The following is an 18,839-nucleotide window of genomic DNA, read 5'->3' as shown; positions in this document are numbered from 1 at the left end:
ATTCAAGTACAAACAAAACTCTGAAGGAAGCTCTAGGAATGTGAGAGTAGCTCTCTAAAGAGGGCACAAGTTCATAACTTCAGGAAGACAGACTCATCTTCTGCAGAAATGAAGAACTATTTAGTTGTCTCTGAAGCTTAGATTAGCCAATATCCTTAATCCCAATGGTTTATCTAAGAGATGGAAAAGATCCCAATCAGCTTCCTTCCCATACTAGATTATTTTTCTAAATAGACAGCTTGTACTCTAGTAATGTAGCCTAGTCGAGGGACTGATTGGTAACAGCCTGGAAAAGATGAGATAGTAGTGACCTGTGTGTGGTGTAGCTCAAGACGACACCATATGCTGAAAAGCGTGTTACACCTCTGTGTTTTTTGCCTGCAGCATCATCCTAACCATCAGATTTAGGCAACACATTAGGAGGAAGTCTGACTGCTTGCTACTACTAACGCTACCTTCACTGAAGTTCTTTCTAGATGCTGCTGCAAGAAAGGATTTGCAGTTACTCCCTCAGGTGCTGGAGCAGTAGAACAGCATCCTACGAACTATCCTTTAAGTGCTGCTAAACAGGGGCCACCAGAGAGAATACTTCAGAGGAATTGCTTGGTTTGCTGCTCTTTAAAAAATTAAAGAAAGAAAAATACAGATAATTTTTTTTAAAAAGGGGAAATGAAGAATAAATTATTGATAAGACAAAGCACGGAAAACCTGAAAAAGACCTTCCTTAACCTAGTTTTTAAGGCTCACTCATGTGCACCATGGGTCACGCACTACGTGAAAACACTCATCAGCTGCTGTAAGGGAGGAAGTTGCCCAAAGGTAGGTTGTTTCTGGACAGTGCTGGGTAAAAGATCATACAGAAAATACCAGTTAAATTCTATCATGATTCCATTTAAGCCCTCACAGTTTCCTACAAACCTCCATCCTGACAGCTTCTTTTTCAGAGTTTTGCAGACCCAGTAATTGGGTCTGCAGATTATCAAGAGCTTAAATATGGGCCATTGCTAAGCTTATGAAATACAAGTTGTAACAAACACCCCATTTCTAGAAGAAAAATAGGAGCATAGACCTGCACAGAAATATATATAAAATATATAATCAGTATATATATATAGTGTGTATATATATATATTTTCCTATTTCTGACAGGTAAGAATACATGCACTGAATTACTCCTGTCTGCAATGAACCGCAGTCAGCCTTTAATGCATAATATGATTTACACAGGAGAACAAACTCCTTGCTAGGTTATCCATTTAACGGAAACATTTCAGTATGGTTTATTCAGTCTTCCCGTCTTTCCCTAGATCCTGAACCAAACTCAGTTCAGGACAAATTTAACACCATCTCCTATATAAGAAAAAAAATTGTTTAGAGTAATAGGCTAAGCATCTAGTTACACTTAGCCATATATAACTATTCTTCAGTACATGAAAGTTAAGAAGTAGTACATTAAATTGATTTAGAGATACGCTACCTCATTCACATAAAACTTGAAAATTATTTTAGTAAATTATGTGCTAACATATTTCATTCAGAACTCATTCAGCATCTTCACATTTACAGGTGAAAGTCCTGAGAAGCTAAAAAAAACCCTTCAGAAATTGAAAAAGTCACCAATTATTCAGGAACTATTACAGTTGTAAATGTAAGTGTAGTGTGCAAGCAACAGTTCTGCGATCCAGTTTGCCACACAAACCAACAATACACAGGTGCATTCTCACTTCTAAACACTTAAAAGGTAACTAAGATTAAGGGCTAGCAGTTTACAAGTCATTAGAATCACTGCACAACGTAACTAAGTAAGAAGCAAAACACAGGGAGGCAAATTAAAAAAAATTAAACAGGATAAATACAGTTTGACAGGTCAGGAGTTTTCCAGGCTGAAAAAGCTACTATCTTTATGCATTTATAAAAACAGCTAATTATGAAAAGAGTGCCTCAAGGCATGTGAATTACCATGATTCCAAAGATAAGCCTATCTTATTCAGCATCTTGGATTTAAAGTAGTCCACAACAGACAGAAATGCAAGAAAACAAATAACACAGGCAGATAAAAATCTTTCCTCAATTGGAAGTATGGTTGACTTTCAATTACTGGTTAGAAGCTACTAGTCTACAAATTAAGTGTATTATGAAAGCAGAAGCAAAGCTAGCTGCATGCAAAGAGTGAGGTACAGCAAGACTTACTTACACGGTGCTGCATTCGACTTAATGTAGCTATGCTGCATCTGAAGGACTAGCTCTAGTCTGGAAACAATTTAGCCACGCGATGCAGGCGCAGGGACCAAATAAATAAGGCATGCTATGCTTGAGCTGGCTCTGCATAAAGCTCCAGCATCCCTGCACAGCATTCCCAAAATCAGGAATGTCCTGTAGAGTTGAGCTGGGCCCAATAGGGCTTATGAAGCCCAACAGAGCATGGCCCTACAAAGCCTAAGTTAATCCTTTGGCTGTGTCTGCACAAGCTGGAGTGCAAGTTCCTAAACCTATACAAAGCACTAAGAAGCATTGATATGTTTAACTAATTCATTGCAAACCCAACAGTTTGGGCAAAGCTGCCCTGAGCTGGAGCTACCTAACACTGCTGGCCCTGGGTCCAACCCATCAACCCTAAGCACATCCCAAATCACCCACAGCAAGTTCTTTTTCCCAATTATCTTGCACAAGCCAGTGCTCATTGCCTAACAGAGTTGATTAGGCCCTTTCTGTGGCCTTTACCTATCTTCGAGCAACAACCCCAGCAGTTGGGGCACCCCGGATTGCTGGGGGCACCCCGGACTGCCTGGGGTCCCGCTGTGCCCTGAAGGGGGGTGGGGAGGGGGGGGCAGCAGGTCTCCAGCGGCGCTACCTGTTACAAACCTGCACTGCTCTGCTGCAGCGCCCCTGAACATCCCCCGCTGCTCTGCGATGCCAACGGGGCAGACGCACGCGAGGGCTCAGCTCGGGAGCCGCGGGCCAGCCGCCAGCGCCGCCCCGGCCGGCCGCAGGGACGGGGACGAGGCGCCGCGGCCGGGGCGAGCGCGCAGGCCGGGGGGGAGGAGCGGTGGCGGGCAAGAAGCGCGGGCGGGCAGGTAACCCCGGAGGCGAGCAGGCTGCGGGCCGCCCTCAAGCAGGTCCTTACCGAGAGGCCGCTCCGGAGCCGGGCCCGGGAGCGAGTCCCGCGGGAGACATGGCGGCGGCAGCGGCGGCGGCGGCGCCGAGCAGCTCCTCGGGCCCCCCACCCACCTCAGGCAGCGGCAAGGCGACCCGGAAGCAGAGCCCACGCGGCGACGGAAGTGACGCCAATGCGCGAGGCGCCGCCGGCGGGTGTGGTGGCGGCGGTCGCGCAGGCCCGGCCTGGCCCGCGGCCCCCATGGGCACTGCGGCATCGGCCGCTCCCCGGTTCTCACTTTTTTTTATATGTATATGTATGTGTGTGTGTATATATATATATATATATATATATATAGTCTTTGGACAATGTCGTACAGGTTATTTGAGGTGCTTGTGCTTGCTCTCAGCCTGAATGTTAAGCCTGCATGGTGGGGTGTCTGTCTTTGTGGAAAACTTCCCTGTCTGCAGGTCAGAGGGTTTGGATTTTGTTCATCTGGCTGGTTTGTGAAGCATTTAAGTGTTTCATAAGTTGTTTTCCTGTGTGAAATTCTTTCTTCCCCCTTCCCTTTTCATGGGGCAAAACTTGCCTGAGCCTCTAGTTTTGCCTGTCCCAGGAGTTAACCTGGTAAATAAAAAGAAAAAAAGAGAAGTATAGCATCAGGCAAGCTTTGTCAACAATTCACTTAACTGCAAATAAAAGAAAAATGGGAAGGTAGATAAGCATAAAGGGCAAAATATTTGGGAGCAAGGTTTATTTAAAACAATTTTTGAAGATACATGTTATTGCAAAGTACAGCAGTTTAACACAACACTGCTTCCCCTGTAAAACTAAAAGTCATTTCAGGAACAGAAATAGAAGCTCAGGGTTGTTTTTACAAATAAATTGTTACTAACTTAAGTACTTCAGTATATTCTGTAGTATCCCTCAGGGGCTTTTCCTCCATTTACCCTTTCCCTTAGATGCAAGAAGTTCACATTTCTTCTCTGAGCCCACAATGGCCACACACAACTGTGTTGTGTGGAGTAAAGCATATTATTTACCTACAATGAATAGCCCAAACTGTAAGTGCTGTTGCCAGCAGAAGAATAGCATGCTCTTATCAAATCTCCACATAAAATAATTCCATTTCCTCTAAGCTGCCAAACTCCAGCCTTAACGTGCTCTGAAGCCAGAGAGCTCTGCTATTGCCCCAGATAGTGGGGGGGGGGGGGGGAAAGGGAAGAGTTCTACCCTGTCTGCCAGCGGCAGGACCTGCTCTGCTTGCAAAAGCAAATTCCTCCAGCAAGTGGGCTCCAGGCTTTTAAGTTATAGAAACTGCCACCCTTGCTGGGCACTGTGGTTCAGAGGACTGCAGATTCGGGGCAATGTTTTGAGCATGACTGTGCCTTGCATGTTCCACATAGGGAAATCTCTCTCTGCTAGGAGATTCCTTCAGGTGGGCTTTATGGGTGTCCGTTACAGAAGCAGAGTTCAGGATGAGGAGGTAAATGTGTTTTCATTATGATCAGACTCTCTTCTGCCTGGCACTGGGCCTGGAGTGCTTGACTGACCCCGGCACACGGCATTAGAAAAAGCAATTTCTTAATTCTTTTGCTCATTCTCACACTCAAGCGTAAAAGGATCTTCAGGGGATACATCTGAAAGACCTGTAGGAAGGCTGCTGTTCATGCATATAAATAAGTGCCACCACAGCAGATGTGCTTTTCCTGTCATCAACTAGACTCTTGTATGTAGTTTGAGGAACCAAAAACTGTTGTATAAACAAGAAAGTGCCCTTCCCTGCCCTATTTCCCGAGTTGGATTGAGCAATTGGGTGAGAAAAGGAACCTCAAGTGTTGCATGATTTGTAACAAAAGTCAGCGCTCCTGGAAAACTACTTTGCCCTGGGCCCTACTGATTGCAACCAGCCCTAAGCAAGGAGTCCCAAGTCTTGTTTGAATGTGTTAATTACACATCTGCAACTTGTACTGTACTACTGTGGCAGGACAGACTTACTCAGAAAGCTGCCCATAAGTAATACTTCATTTGTGGTAGGATATCAAGAACTAGTCAGCTTCATTTCTTCATAGCAGAAATAAAGTGGATGCAGGAAGGAAATAATGTTTAGATTCTTTTTATAACCTGAGTTTAAATAAGTAAGAAGCAAGATATTGAAGCATTTCAAATTTATTTCTTCTTAATGTCTGCCCATGCAGACAAGAATCCCATTATCTGGAGACTGCAAAGTGAGATTGGATCTACACTGATACAGGCAGTCAGCTAAAAATTTCTGAATTTCTGAATTGAATTTCTGAATCCAGGAGGCCCTTTTTGCCATCATTCAGGAAGTCAGTAAGCACATAATGCTTATTTGGGGATAGGGGCTGAGGCAGAACTTCCACAGGCACTGCCAATTTCTCTTCCTTTTCTTGCCTCCTAATCCAGTTACTTGACTGATTCAAGAGCTGAGAGCAAACACAAAATTTCATAATAGCTATTCCCAGGCATCTGTCAAATATGGACCCCAGCAGGTCACACAAAGAAGGAGTCAGAGATGCCATCATGATGGCATCATGAGGAACTCCTTGGACTAGGTCCCTTCTAGCCATTCTAACACTTACTCAGCAAAAGCTCTCTTCACAGAACCATACAAGCTACTCAGAAAAGTAACTTGATGATGTTAGCAGCTCATTCTGTCCCTCCAGGTCTTTTAGGAATTTCTTACACCTCTGCAATCAGATTCCTCATGGGAGCTGGGAAGGCAAAGGACCAGGGACAGTCCCATCTCGGCTGACACAATGGATATTTTCGGTGCTTTCAGCTTTTAGTCATTCACTGAGAAGACTCAATGCCAGATTTCTTTCACATAAAAGCAGACTGAGCTGTTCTCAGTGCTCAGAGAACACCAGCCAAGATAGAAAGTACTTTCATGCCAGCCTATGACAGGTTCCAGTTCTGCCAGTTGCATCTAATCAAAGAAAAGAGTGTTCTTTCTAATGGAAACAAGGAAATGTAAGATCCTCGTCCTCTATTGCATTCCTCACTGCAGCCTCTTGAGAAAAGATAGGTGACTGATTCATATATCCCAGTCTCTTCAATCAGAACGGGACTGTGCTAGATCCTCATGGCATCCTCCTGATGAATGGTGTCAATCATTGTGTCCGTGGTTTGCCTGGAGCACTTACGACTACCTTTCATGCTTTTCAGGTTTTCTGAAAGATGCTTCTGGAACTTTTTGGTGAGAAAGCAGTAGATGACTGGGTCCAACACACAGTTCATACTCAAGAGGCACAAAGTCACCTGGTGAGCATCATTGAGTTGTTGGCGCAACAAACAATTGTCCTTCTGCCACTGTTCCAGAACAGTGAGCGTCCAAGGCAGGTCCACAATGTGATGAGGTACAAAGCTTATGATGAACACAGCCAGCACTGTGCAAACCATCCAGAGTGCCCTTTGCTTGACGTGAGTGCTCTTCCGCTGCTGCATTGACTTAGAGAAGAGGGTCTTGATAATGATGATGTTCCAGCCTAAGATAAACAGGAAAATTATATAGAAAAGAACGCAGATGATCACATGAATGGCGAGAACAGCTGGAACACTGCTAGCAGAGTTACTGTAATACTCAAAGCACCGGGTAAAATTCACTGAGCCGATTTTCTCCTCATTAGTATTATCATCAAAAAGATAATACAAAGAGCTACCCACTGTTATGATCCAGATAGCTGCTGACAAGTAGATGCCCCTTCTCTGGGTGGTAAACTGAGCAGCCTTAATGGGATTAGTCACAGCTTGGTAACGGTTATATGTAATGACCATCAGGAAGGCAACAGAAGAGTAGGTGTTAACAAAGAACAAACAGCCAGCCACACTACAGAGGAACCCAGGCATGATCCAGTCTCCATGGTGGTGATAGTAAACAATCCATAGGGGCATCGTAACCAAGAAGAGTAGGTCAGCTACTGTCAGGTTCACCATGAATATCTTGATTTCATTGAGTTTCTTGGTGGGGTAAATACGGCTGAAAATCCAGAGCACATAGCAGTTGGCGACAAAGCCCAGAATGAAAATGATGCTGTAGAAAACAGTGAAGAGGGTGTAGCGAAACTCAGAGTCTATGTGGCATGAGATGTCTTCAGCACCTCCTTTGCCCTCTCCAGACATGGTGCTGTTGAACTCGTGCTTCTGGTGCAGAATTTCCTGTTACAGTTTTTCTTCTTGCCTAAAAACGTAAAGCATAAAACCAGCTGATCAATAGCAATGCCAGCGGTGCCGTATCTAAGGCAAAACTCAGCTTTCATTTTCAGCTGTCTGTGACCACAGGAGTTCTCCCCCGTGCCCTGGCTCCGGCTTCAGGCACATGCCCTGGCTCCTTAGTCCTCTCTGCAATCCCATTGCCATATCGTACTAGCCTTTGCATCTTAATCCAATGCTGTCTGTTACACTGCAGATCTCACATCTCTAATCTCAAATTACTTTCTGCATGAAGGTTCTTACGACAGATAATATCAACTCTTAACTCCTTCTCAAGCTATATTGACTGAGCTTCTTAATTTTTTGCTATAAGCAAAGTAGGTTTTCTGTCTCTTGTTTTTCTGTGGTTCTTTCTTAATACTAATTTGCCTATTTTTTTAAAATAGAAATTCCAAGACTGAGACAATATCTAGCACAAATGTCATTAGTGCCATTTCCAGAATCATCCTCTGCTTATTCCTTCCTGACATTTTGCTGTTTATAGTTGGAAAGATTACATTTGGTTTTCTTAGTTATAGTCACCACAGGCTCTCACATTCGCTTCATAGGCTACCAAAGCTCCCAATTTTTTACTGAGCAAATGATGTAAAAGATGAGTTATTAATCTTATCTTGATTCTTAGATACAGTTTTTCTTAAACTCTCTTAAATCTCTCTTAAAAGCCTCACTATTGCCTTTTGTGCCATCGTTTTGAATTCAGGCTGCTGTAGAACCCATCTGACTCAGTCTCTTTTTACTATTTCTGTGTCGATTCCAAGTGTTAGCAGCAGCAATTCTGTGCTTCCCTGTGTCCCCAGAGAGACTATTGATAAACACTGGCCCTGAAGAGATATCTTCAGGATTTTAACATAATCTGTTCCCACCTCAGTTAGTATCTCTTCAGATCTAGCTGACAGTTTCAACACGTCAGATTCCTGTATCATCAATATTTTTTTTCAGATTCACGTGATACTCACTCTAATCCCTTGTAGACTGTAGTCTACCGCTTTTACTACGCAGAGACATACACACTAGCTCTTGACTTTAGCACTAACTCCTCGGGTGATGCTCAACAGGCCCTCACCTCTCTGTGACACAGTCCTGCAGATGTGTATTTCTCTCCCTCTAAAAGCAATGGGAAGATAACTTGACTAATACAGGTAAATGAGTTTGAGAGCCGTGGCCAAGGATATTGGGTTGCTTGTTCATGGCAAACTCACTGGGTTTGCTACATAATGGGAGCCAACAGAGTCTGGTCATGCCAGTCCCAGGGTTTGTAAAATGCAGAAAATGGTGGTTTAATTTGGGAGTGACCACCAATCACAAAGCCTAAACATCTCATGCAAGTTATGATAGGAATATTGGGTGCTACACATTGCAAAGCTGCTTGCGATGGCTCTGCCAGCCCCCTAGACAGCATGCTTTTCCTCTCAAAAAGTCAAAAAATGCTGAGAAGTCATTTTAATGCCTCAAAACTTTCTGGATTTTCCCTAGCAGCAGAGGCGTGAACACTTGTCTCATCCTCCCTGAGCTGAATCACTCTTTGTGCCCATGTGCTCTTGGTTCCTCATCACCCATTTGCAATTTTCCTGTGCAAATGGGGAAGTCAGCTCTAGCTCAGAAAATCTCTCCTTCTCTTTTGAAAACTCTGCAAACCCCTTGAAATTCCTCCCAGCTGGCAGCAGAGGAAGGCTGTGGTCACCTTCCCAAGCCTCTACCTCCTCACCCCTCACAGTTGCCCTAACAACATGACAACTACAGATATAGATGGTTTAGCTCAGTTGGTTAGAGTGTGGTACTAACAATGCCAAGGTCGCAGGTTTGATCCCTGTGTGGGCCACTTGATTGAGGGTTGGACTAGACAATCTCCAGAGATCCCTTCCAACTTTGCCAATTCTATGACTCTATATCTACAACTCAGCCTTTGTTCTTCACATGGCTGCCGGGTGCCGCATAGCACTGGGGTTTGAAAGTCTTTCAACTCAATTCTTCTGCCAAGGTCTATGTAGTGTGGAGAAGCCCAGAGCCCAGGAATTAACAGGGGTACCTGTGGCGATACTAGCAGTTGGCCAGGTGACGCGTGCATCTCCTCTCTTTTACCTTGACTTCTGCCATCCTGCTGAGAAACTATCAATCTCCATAAGGCAGCAGGGCAGTGATTCAGGCAGTGATATCTAGGAGTTGAGGATGCCCTAGGCTATGATGCCTGGGGTCTGGCTGCAGAGGTCTAGCATGTCCCTGAGGACATGTCTCTATTCCATGTTGCTCAGAGGAGAGGCCCTAGAGCAGGTAGTGGCTCAGGCTCTGTTCCTTCCATTTCAACAGCCCCATCTATGTATTATAAGTGGTAATTGATACAACACAGCCTTAAATAAATGTCTGTGTCCAAGCACAACTCACAGAGGGATCATCTCTGGTAAAGACATATGCCAATTTTAAGAGTTCGCATCCCTCAGCTCAGCAGAGCACTGTACCAGGTACAGATACTTCAGGCAAGCAGTGAAGCCATGCACAGGCAAGAGAGACTGGTGTTGACACACTAACAAATGTTAAGAAGGAAAATAAAGTCCTAATTACCTAAGATCACTAGAGATCTTATGGTTATTTTAAATCTGCATCTTAAACTCAATGTTCTGACTAATTGCCAACTTCGGTAAATAATTCTGGTGCCTGGGGCTAGAATCTTTAATTTCAAAGATGCTCTATCACTGTAGCATCCGATCTGAACATACCCAGGTTAGGGAAAATGAAAAGGCAATGCATCTCCTTAGCAGAATTCAGAAGAACCCACATCCCATACATATGCACAGCCATTATTTGCAAAGTCCGTCATGACTGTGCCACTGAGAAGTCCCTTTAACCCTCCGTTTCTGAGATTGCACATGGGCATGGCTGTCTCCAAACTTGACCTAGGAGCTCTGGTAAACTTTACTGGTGGGCTCTCCAGATCTGCCAGATTTAGCAGATGGAGCAGGACAAAAAGTGAACGTGCATGTCCCCCTCTACTACAAAGCCCTGCACCTAAGGACTTGAGCTAAAGAGCTGGGCTCTGACATGCAGAGATAAATGCAAGGACAGGCTCTACATTGTCAAGTCTGATATGGAGCAGAAACCTCCAGCAGAGATGCGGGATGGGCAGTGCCAGATGGCAATGCCTTGTACAGCTCCAGCCCTATTTGGTAGAACTAGTTTCATGACAGTGTTAGGCTGTGCAGTGCCAATGCCAAGGTCCTTCAGGAAACCATAAGGGAGTTGTTTTTCCCTTTTCACTTCCCAAGCCAGAAATGCTACAGAATACGGCTAGAAGAGAACATGGCACCATTCCCCTGTAAATTTACTCAATAACCCACTTCCTCTTCAGCCTGAGGAACTCAACCCATCTCCTGTGTACTCATAAGATGCCCTAAGCTCTAGGCTCAGAGATACAAGGGATCTCATTCTCACCTACTGAAACTGTGCCCCTTCGTACAAAATACATAAATCTCCTCTGTGTCAGCTGAAGGGAGAACATGCAGTGGTCAGGATGCGAGCTGACAGACGTGGGCGCCATTCTCTGCTGCAAGAGGCTGCACTGTGTTACCAAAATTCCTGGCAACTCTAGCCCAAGCCACTATCTAGTGCCCCAGCTGATAATCCCAAGTGGCTTATGTTCTCAACTGAGAAATGGAGACGGAAGCGAACCACTGTGCAACAGAGCGTGACTGCGGCAATTGCAGACTCTGCTCCCAGTTCAACACTTTCTCCCTTGGGCCATGCTCTCTCAGTACAGATTAATTGGCTCATGGCTGCAAGCTGCAAAGATCACACTAACGCAAGCTGTGTCATCAGCAAAAGCATCTTCCAGGAGAAGTACCAATAAATTCTATTTTGTGCTTACCACAGGCGAACGGATTCAGTGTGATATGTCCATTTTCAGCTGAAGTAGAGCAATGATGGATGTCTTATTTAGAGTCCTTGGTCCTCTTCCAGATATTTTTTTTTCTGACCTGGGGCCAAAATGTCTCTGCCCAGACAGCTCTCAAGAGCAGGACACCAGAATGGGAGCAACAGCACCGTAACTGCAGTGTCACTAGAGAAGAGGAAACGTGTGACATCAGCTCAAAGGAAATGAGAAATAAAAAAAGCTTTAGAGGAAAGGCAAGTAACCACAGCCAAGATCTGGAAAGTCCTTTGAGCTGTTTCCTCAAAGTATCTCCATTTCTAGTGATTCTGAAAGAGAGAGAAGTTGAGGTTCTTCTCTAAAGACTGAATAGGAACCCACTCCATGTCCTCGGTTAGATCAGGAATTAAAAAGCATTTGGACATCCTTCTTCTGAACAGCCGAATGGCAGAAGCTGGGAGAATGTTGGCTTAGTATCTTCAAAAAAGGAATCACCAGAAAACTTGTAAATCCCATGGACAAACTCATTCCCTAGTACAGTCTCCTTTGCACTTGTGTCAGGGCTAAACAGAGCTGGGCATACAGCCGTGTGAAGTCTCCTTTTATCTCATGGATCTTCAGCAGATACAGAGACATTGGGCAGTGCTGACTCCTTGGGAGGTTATGTAACTTCCTTATCAGCTGAGGGAAATGGGGCACTGACAGAGGGATAAGGTGCAGAGCAGCAATGCTATTCTGCAGAGACACCAACTTCTGGCTTGCTGGGCCTTGGGCAATCCCCAAGGCTGAGATGAGGCTCTATGTGGCTGTATGACCCTGCTGAGGCCACAAGCTGGTGGGCTGTACAGCACTGAGGCAGCCAGTGCAGCATTAGCAACCACCTTCTGTCCATGCCAGTGGTTGGAAGTCCCCAAATAAGGGCAAGCAAAAGCCTGGTGCTGATCTGAGCTTCATTGCCTGGGTCAACTCTTGGAATCCCTCCATGCCTCCATCTCCAGAGGGTGCCAACAGTCTCTCCCAAAGTCATCACAGGGCTGAACAGCCAGCACGTGCCTTGGCATGGCAGCCTGCAGTGAGGAGAGGCAAGCAGTTCATGTGGGTACATGGCAGCCACCAGGAGCCCCAGCCAGGCACTCAGCTCACTGCTGTGCAAACCTCAATGTCCTGCTCCCCTGGGCCTTGCTCAGGTGAGGCACTGAAACATCCAGAGAGGTATGGAAACAGCACAGGCTCTGATGACAGGAGCGGGAGCCCAGGCTGGAGCTTCTCTCCCTCACATGCACACTCCCAGATGGGCCAGAGATCAGCTGTCATGAGCTGATCCACCTTAATGGCCCATCTAAAATCCCAAATTCTCACAAACGGCATCAGGCCACCAGATCCTTGATCTACTCCCCTTGTCCCTTCATGGGTGACATCTGGCTGTGAGGCTGGGTGCACCGTGCACTTTGAGCATGTAAGAAATCATCCCTGTCCTATGTGGCAGCAGCACAGGGTACTGGAAGGACATAGGAGTCAACTGCGCAAAACTGGATGCAGCCACTGCTGGTATGTTTGAGCCATGCAGCAGTGACGCTTAGCAGACCTGGGAGACCTTGATTTTCCTGAGCAGCGGTGGGCTGTGCTCAAGGAGCTAGCTCTACGGAGCAGGCAGATGTGCTACCCTCTCTGGTCCTGGGGACCAGGGAAGAGCTGGGCTCCCTCTGCACCGGGCCACATCAGGTGACCCAAGGGGTGAGATCAGGCTCCTGCAGTGAGATTACTGACCTACACTGGGACGGAGGCCCAAGCAGCCTCCTCTCCTCTGCTGGCCACCTTCCTCCCTCCTTCCCCCTTCCTTGTGAGCAACGGGAGAGATGGACAGGGGAACCTGCTCCTTCGTGAACCTGTCAGAGCTTTCCTAATACTCTAGCCCATGAGATTGATTCTGGGAGCTGGAATTAAAAACAAAATAAAAGCACACCAAAGAGATCAGCTGGCAGCCAGTCTGTGGCTTTGGAAGGAGAAGCCGGCGAGGATATGTGGAAGGAGAGCATTAGCAAAGGCTACAACTGCAGAACAAAGTGTGCTGCCCTGCCGCTGCCAAGCTCCTAGAGGAAATGAAAGCCCGGGAGGTTTTGGGCTGGGGAGGGGTTCCCATCAGAAATCTGCATTCTTCCTCTGCTCAGTGCTGTGTAGGCTCTGACGCCAACTCTGGGCACATTCACGTCACTGAATTTCAGGGTCTGAAGAAGCTCTTTTGTAAAACCCAAAGAACAAAAATACAGTAAAACACTAAACTCACTGATGAAAGACGCCAGGAGATCTGCAGCCTGGAAGCTCTAATGGTGATATGAAACTGTGCTTTCTGATTTAAACACTCCCACTGGAGGCAGGAGACCTCTAACTGCCCAGAATTGGGATTTGACAGCATCAGCGCTGGCGAGTGCTTCCTCAGCTCTTGCCAGATTTCCTTGTCTTTCAGCTGTGCCTCAGATGCTCAGGTTTGGCCTCAAGGTATTTAGATTCTCAGAAATGCTTAGAACAAGCACCTGGTCATGTAGATTAGCCCTTTGCTTGCCTTGCGCTGCTCCAACTCTTAGCTATTTGGAGGGTTTCCTTCCTCATCATTTCCATTTTCTGCTGTTGCATTAAAAGCATGAAAAGCAGAAGTGGGCCCAGATTCAGAGCTGCTGGTACCAAAGCTATAGAAGAAGGTGATGAAGAGCCCCCTTCCTCCCTCCTGGATTACTACGTGCTTCTCTATGCACTGGGAGGGCTCAGCAGCACACCCCCCCCGCCTTTGCCCACGCAGCCCCCTGAGGCAGCACTCCCCAAATCCTGCACCCTCTCCAGCTGCCCCTCGGGGATGCGGCTCCGCTGCTTCACTGGGGCTGCAGCATTGTCTCTTTCCAAGCACACGACTTTGCGTTCAGCATTTAAATGGATTCTGTTTGTAGCAGCCTAGCTTACTGAGGGGCCCTCGCAGCTTTTCACTGCCCTGTTCGCAATGTTATTTACCCACTTCCAGTCCTGGGGATGCACGTAAAGTCTGGCTGTGGTGGTTGCTGGCAAGAAAACACTGAATGTCATGCAAGTCTATGTTAAATATATATATAATATATATTTATATACAGCATATGCAGTTACCTTTATCAACAGAACTTGCAATATAGTAAAAATATAAAATTAATCTTCTTTTACTATAACTGATTCCCATGTGATCCTGTTAAGTAGTATTAGTGGTATTTTGGTCTCTGTATCTGGGGCACTAGATCCCAATTAATCTTTGGAGATCATCTAGGGCTCACAAGTTAGGAGTCCCCAGGTCATTCCCCGTGGCTCTGGCACAGTATCAGGACTAGGTGATCTCCAGAGATCCCTTCCAACCTTACTGATTCTATGACTCTATGACTTCTCTTCCACAGCAAGCTGCCTTGCTGCTACTTTCAGGGCATGAGCAGCATGAGCATGTCGTCACCAGGCTCATTTTGCATGCCTCTGGCACAGCTCCTTGGGCTCGTCTCCTTCCGAGATGGAGCCTGTTAGCAAAATACCTGCTGTTGATAACCACGTATTAGTTTTGCAGATATCAGAAACTCTTTTTTGGGTTTGCAAATGAAAATGAAAAGAGCAGTAACACAAGCTGCACGAAGTACCGACACAGGAACTCTGAAAGCACCAAATGCTGCCAGCAGGATCAGAGCCACATGGTGTGACATGCTGGGCAAGCGAGCAGGGCATGTAGTCCCTGCTGGTCCCTGTTGCCAGTGCTTATTCTCTCAAACCAGTTTAGACTTTGAAGGTACATGCTGTTCCTTTGGAAGCGGAGCAGCTCACAAGCCGATGCTCAGCATTGTTGTCCGAGCATTTCCACTCCTCGTCTCACGCCCTCTGCACAATTTCCTTTTGTTCATTGTGCGAAAGAAATACTATAAATAAACTCTGTAGCTTCCCTCTGTGAGCATTTCAGAGCCTGGCAGTGATGGATCCCCACCTTATTATCAAGTGTGCTGGAATGCGTCCAGGGAGCTGGCGTTGCTCAGCGGGGAGATCCATCTACCCAAGCTGCTGAGAGTTCCTCTTGGGACAGTGAGCAGTGACATTTCCTGGTAGGTATTTGACAGCTGCAGAAAGTTGGGCACAGCTTTTGCTGCTTACTGTGATCACTGCTGGGACAACCCCGTGCGGCGGGAGATCTTGCTGTTGGGATCCATGTTTATGTATCAGCAGTGAATGAAATAGGGAGCAGGACAGACTCCAGCTGGTTTTGGCACATGAAGTCTGAGATCCTATGAATGAAAAAAGAGCTAAGATCTGCTCCTTGGGACTGTGAGTGCACAGTGGATGTGAGCTGGGCACCCGTGGGTGCCTGGCTCAGCCATCCTCCCCAAATGATCAGCCTCCTGTGCTTACCAGCAGTGTCCTGAGGCCAAAAAAAAACACACTTGCACTCATCTCCCCTCCCATCACCTCTAAAATCAAGGTTATGTTTAAGGGCCCCTTTGAGCAGGAAATCCCCACGTACCAAAGCTTTGAATGCCTACGGCTTTTCAGCATAACTGCCACAGCAAGAGCAATCGTTCAATTTACCCTCTGTTGGCCAGGACCTTGCTTGGTTCCTGATTTTTTTTTTACAAGGGTTTATCTTAAAACATAGCCCTCAGAAAAAGCGCAATGAACAGATCTGCCCAATGCTGGCCTCCCTGTGCCCACTTCTGCCCTTGCTGGAGGAGCTTAGCGGAAAGGCTCCTCACCTGGCTCTGCAGTGCCCAAGCAGAACCAGGGCTGGGGCCATTCCTGAAGCTTGAGGAACCCAGACAACTGGCAGCCCCATTCCCACTGCCCCATGCCTGTTTCCATTACCCAACAGGCAGTATCAGCACTAGCTTGACTTGTGCAATCACAACGTGGGGAAAACCATGCTTGCTGGGCTCTTGCTGGGTAAGTTGGAGGGAGGGACCAATGTATGGGTGTGGGTGACCCCTCCACTCTCCCTGCTCTTTGCTGGAGAGGCTATACACGCCATGATGCTTGCCTAGGCATCATTGGGATGGCTCCAAGCACGAGCAGAGAAACTGTGGGAGTACATTTCTGAAGTAATGACCCTGTCACTCATTTCCAAGAAACTTTGCTGTCTGTAACCCTTTCACCCCATCAGGGCTGTGACTTCTAGGTCAGGAGCCGTGTGAATCAGAGGGGGAAAGGCAGAGGAGCAGATGTGGCTTCCTGGAGAATTCAGACAGGGAGTATGAAGGTGGCACCAAAACCCCTGGAGCTATGTGAAATGCCACAGCTCGGAGGTCTCTCAGGACAGGGCGTGCACAGCAGGCTGGGTCCAGAGATGCTAAGATGCAGAAGCCTGCAGGGCTCAGGGTGAGGATTAAGCACACTGCGAGAGCAGACAAAAGGGAAAGGATCTTCTTACCTTAGGGCCATGGAGCATCCAGCACAATAGAGCCCAGCCTGCTGGGTCCCTTCAAGAAGTGGAGAGCCACCAGCACTGTGGAGCCTGCTAGGAGGAGGATCTGCCGGGAGAAGTGAGAGGAAAGGGGTGGACGGGGAAGGAGGGCACTACATTCTCAGGTGAATGAGTCACTTCCCTCTTGGCAGTTGCGACACTCTAGACGCGCCCAGGCTGAGCCCTGGGGATTCTGGGGCTCCACACTGATTCTCCTGGTCCTCCTGCCTTCCTTGAACAGGCGGCCAATGAGGAAACTGCTCAGAAGGCCCCGTGCTAGTCAAGGGCTCCTCACATTTTGCAATCATTCATTGCTTCACAGGCTTGACAGAGTATCCCAGCCCTGCAAGAGCTCGGAGACAGAGGTGCTCCCTAGCCAAAGGCAAGGTTGGGCATGGCAGGGGGAACCATGGCCTCCAGTGAGTCTGTCCTTTAGGCTTCACATTTCTTTTCAGACACTGGGACTGGGAGCCAACACAGGAGCAGGCGTTGGTTCGGATACCCCATAGGAACTGCCGACATGCGCACTGGTGTGCAAGTCCAAGGATGTGGCAACACTGGCCAGAAACATGTTCTAGGTTACAGCAGCTAGATTCCTTGCCCTGTCTGTGGTGTACGATGCTACGTTGACTTCATGTTCTTAAGCTAAGTTAACTTCACCCAGTTCTTTGTTCAGCTTGTGTGGCAACAGCCTGGGATTTAGATAGGGCATGTAAGGGACCTGTTTGCTATTAGGCTTGCTTACATAGTCCCAAGGCACACAGTTTTGGCATTGCCCTGCTTAGGATTCACATGGGATTTCCCCAGATAGCACTGGCACCAATGAAATCACGGGCACAGTATTTGTTGGTGAGTCACTCATGCTGTAACAACAGATCACAGTTGTTTCTGTCTGTTCTGCCTTTATTTGCCGAGTGTTATTTGACAAGGAAATGCTGTTGTTTTTTCTTCACTGCTGAGAGTTGACATGGGTGCTTGCAGGGAAAGAGGCAGGAGGTTTCTGATAACAGACACAGCCCTGAAGGGTCGGATAATCTTAACTGGCAGATGCACAGAGGCATGCTGAAAGTGCACGGGAGCCAGCCTGCATAGTTACGTGAAGGAAGTGACTGCTTGCCTGTCCTGTAGTCCACCCCATTCCCTGAAAAAGCCTGACAGACACTCAGCTGTAGTGGGAGCACTTACAGGACCTCTTTCTACATTTCCAAACTGAACAGAAAAGCTAGCTTTCATCCATGCACAAAGCTGCACCAGCTTAACTACAAGCCATTCTTGATAGAGAAGATCAGCTGCATGCTCTTATTGTGAACAAGGCAAACTAGGCTACATTATAAGCAGCACGATGAGACCCAAGAACATAGCTGACATAAATCACATGAATTATTTTCAGGTTGAATCCTTGTTTACTTTGGTGAGAACAAGATAGTGGCTGTGAAGCAGTGGACTTTGCACTTCAGTTTTAATGTTTAATATTAATGTTTGCATTAATGTTAATGTTCTTCCTGGACTTCCTTGCTGCTGCTGGATAACTGAATAGTCCAAAAAGGGCAATATGAATGAAGCAGACTGGCAGAGAGGCAGGTAATGTGGGAGAACCCACCTTGATTGTACTAAAGAGGCCAAGGCAAGGAGCTCCTGTTACAAACGAAAGACCCAGTTCCCCTAAATTGCACACCCATTTTTGCCTTGGAAGTTTGAAGCCTTCTGGCAGGTGGGATGGGGATGCCTGCTAGCAGAAAGGCTATCAATGCTCCAGTAACAACTCAGGTAGCTAAGCTATACCCTAGGTCTAAGGAAGGTGTGATGCTGCTCACAATGCTGATATCATGGTTGGAAAGACACAAAGAGGAACAGCACTCCTGAACACACTGCCCATTTTGCACATGACATCCTGCTAGGGCTGTAAGAGTTTCATCTGTCAAGGAGAGAAAGGATTTGCATACAGAGCTGAAAACAGAAGAGCCACCAGCAACAGGAGATGCACTGCCAACAGGAGTGACAGAAAATGAGATGAAGAGGTTTAAAACCCACCTATGTAGCCACACAAACTGTTGGGCTTGAGCACACTGTGGGGGTGCACAAGATAAGGGCTGGCATCCCTTTTCTGTCTGGATTTTAACACATCTCAGTTGTGTCCGAGCGGGGGAGGCAGCTTTTAAGAGAAAAGGGAAGCTGAGACAGCCCATTTATTCTAGATAACAAAAATGCAATAG

General features: G+C 46.8%; 2 protein-coding genes and 1 non-coding gene across 9 annotated transcripts in view; 1 reads left to right on the top strand and 2 right to left on the bottom strand.

Annotated features, from left to right (window-relative positions):
* The window catches only part of EYA3 (EYA transcriptional coactivator and phosphatase 3), a 66,323-nt gene extending 63,084 nt beyond the window's left edge, over positions 1-3,239 (bottom strand). For all 6 annotated transcript variants that reach the window (XM_062593936.1, XM_062593939.1, XM_062593937.1 and 3 more), the window contains exon 1: positions 3,125-3,239. The gene's annotated coding sequence lies outside the window, so the exon portion shown is untranslated. The remainder of the gene's footprint in view (positions 1-3,124) is intronic.
* Positions 3,240-3,842: 603 nt separating this feature from the next.
* PTAFR (platelet activating factor receptor) lies at positions 3,843-16,853 on the bottom strand. 2 transcript variants are annotated; one of them, XM_062594293.1, is made up of 4 exons: positions 16,594-16,853; positions 15,163-15,457; positions 11,184-11,375; positions 3,843-7,295 (listed from the first exon to the last, which is right to left on the bottom strand). In XM_062594293.1, exon 4 carries the CDS (start codon positions 7,235-7,237, stop codon positions 6,191-6,193), a length of 1,047 nt encoding a protein of 348 aa, XP_062450277.1. In that variant the 5' UTR covers positions 7,238-7,295; positions 11,184-11,375; positions 15,163-15,457; positions 16,594-16,853; the 3' UTR covers positions 3,843-6,190. The 2 variants fall into 2 exon arrangements, with proteins under 2 accessions (XP_062450277.1, XP_062450278.1); XM_062594294.1 differs by lacking the exon at positions 15,163-15,457.
* Positions 9,076-9,146, top strand: TRNAV-AAC (transfer RNA valine (anticodon AAC)). The gene has a single exon. It is a non-coding gene; the product is annotated as a tRNA-Val (tRNA).
* Positions 16,854-18,839: the final 1,986 nt, after the last annotated feature.

Source organism: Rhea pennata, chromosome 23 (assembly GCF_028389875.1).
Source record: "Rhea pennata isolate bPtePen1 chromosome 23, bPtePen1.pri, whole genome shotgun sequence".
Taxonomy (NCBI): Eukaryota; Metazoa; Chordata; class Aves; order Rheiformes; family Rheidae; genus Rhea; species Rhea pennata.
The sequence above is the reverse complement of the archived record's forward strand: the minus strand, read 5'-3'. Positions and strand labels throughout refer to the sequence as shown.

What these genes read in the sequence shown, in the direction of transcription:
- PTAFR (XM_062594293.1), bottom strand. Translation starts at nt 7,237, where the DNA reads ATGTCTGGAGAGGGCAAAGGAGGTGCTGAAGACATCTCATGCCACATA.